Source organism: Puntigrus tetrazona, unplaced genomic scaffold (assembly GCF_018831695.1).
Source record: "Puntigrus tetrazona isolate hp1 unplaced genomic scaffold, ASM1883169v1 S000000087, whole genome shotgun sequence".
In the NCBI taxonomy this organism is placed as follows: domain Eukaryota; kingdom Metazoa; phylum Chordata; class Actinopteri; order Cypriniformes; family Cyprinidae; genus Puntigrus; species Puntigrus tetrazona.
Genome location: NW_025047764.1, coordinates 1 through 1,001, shown reverse-complemented (window position 1 = coordinate 1,001; position 1,001 = coordinate 1). Strand labels below are relative to the sequence as shown.

Genomic DNA, 1,001 nt, shown 5'->3' with positions numbered 1-1,001 from the left:
ATATTATTAGTAGTCAGCATTTGAAGTGAATCAAAAAAAAACGCAGTTTGGTTTTCGGACAGCTTTGATGAAAGCTGGTCTCTCTGTGGTCCAGTGTCGTTCTCAGAGGTCCAGTCGTCTGGAGAAACTGTGGCGTGTCTCTCGGATCTCGTCCCAAAGCCATCTCAAGCCCCGCCCTCTGTGAAGCCCGCGCCGTTGCCTAGCGACAGCGCCGACATGGCTCACGTGAGGCCGTCGTCGCTGAAGCAGCCTCCTGCCTTACCGCCGAAGCCATACAGCCGTATCCCCAACCACCTGACAGGTGAGGCCCGCCGCTCCTCGTATCCCACAATCCCCGGCTCAGGGAGCCAAACTCTGTGTGTTCCTCCCTCCAGAGACGCTGGCCAGACTCTCTCCGCCTCTGCCTCCAAAGAAAGTGATGATCTGCGAGCCGGCGCCCTCGTTTCCCCTCAAATGCCTGCCGTCCCAGGGCTCGCACACACACACACACACGCTCACACACACACACACGCTCACACACACGCACCCGCAGCAGTACGCCACGCTGCCGCTGTCGCTGCACCCGCCCAGCCGCATCATCGAGGAGCTCAACAAAACACTCGCGCTCACCATGCAGAGATTCGAGAGGTGAGGATGCGCACACACACATGCACACATGCGCGCAGACTCACACACATGCACACACATACATGCACGCACACGCTCACACACACACATGCACGCACACACTCACACACACACACACTTACACGCACACACACATGCACGCGCACACACACACACACACACACATATATGCACGCACACACACATGCACACACACACATGCACGCACACGCGCACACGCTCACACACACACACGCACACACACGCACACACACACACTTACGCACACACACACTCACACTTACACACGCACACACACACACTTACGCACACACACACTCACACTTACACGCACACACACACATGCACGCACGCACACACACACACACACACAT

The 1,001-nt window shown here is 56.9% G+C and overlaps 1 protein-coding gene across 1 annotated transcript; it reads left to right on the top strand.

Annotated features, from left to right (window-relative positions):
* Positions 1 to 75: 75 nt before the first annotated feature.
* Positions 76 to 664, top strand: LOC122332476 (phosphatase and actin regulator 1-like). Its single transcript, XM_043229789.1, has 2 exons — positions 76 to 301; positions 375 to 664. Exons 1-2 carry the CDS (start codon positions 217 to 219, stop codon positions 629 to 631), a joined length of 342 nt encoding a protein of 113 aa, XP_043085724.1. The 5' UTR covers positions 76 to 216; the 3' UTR covers positions 632 to 664.
* Positions 665 to 1,001: the final 337 nt, after the last annotated feature.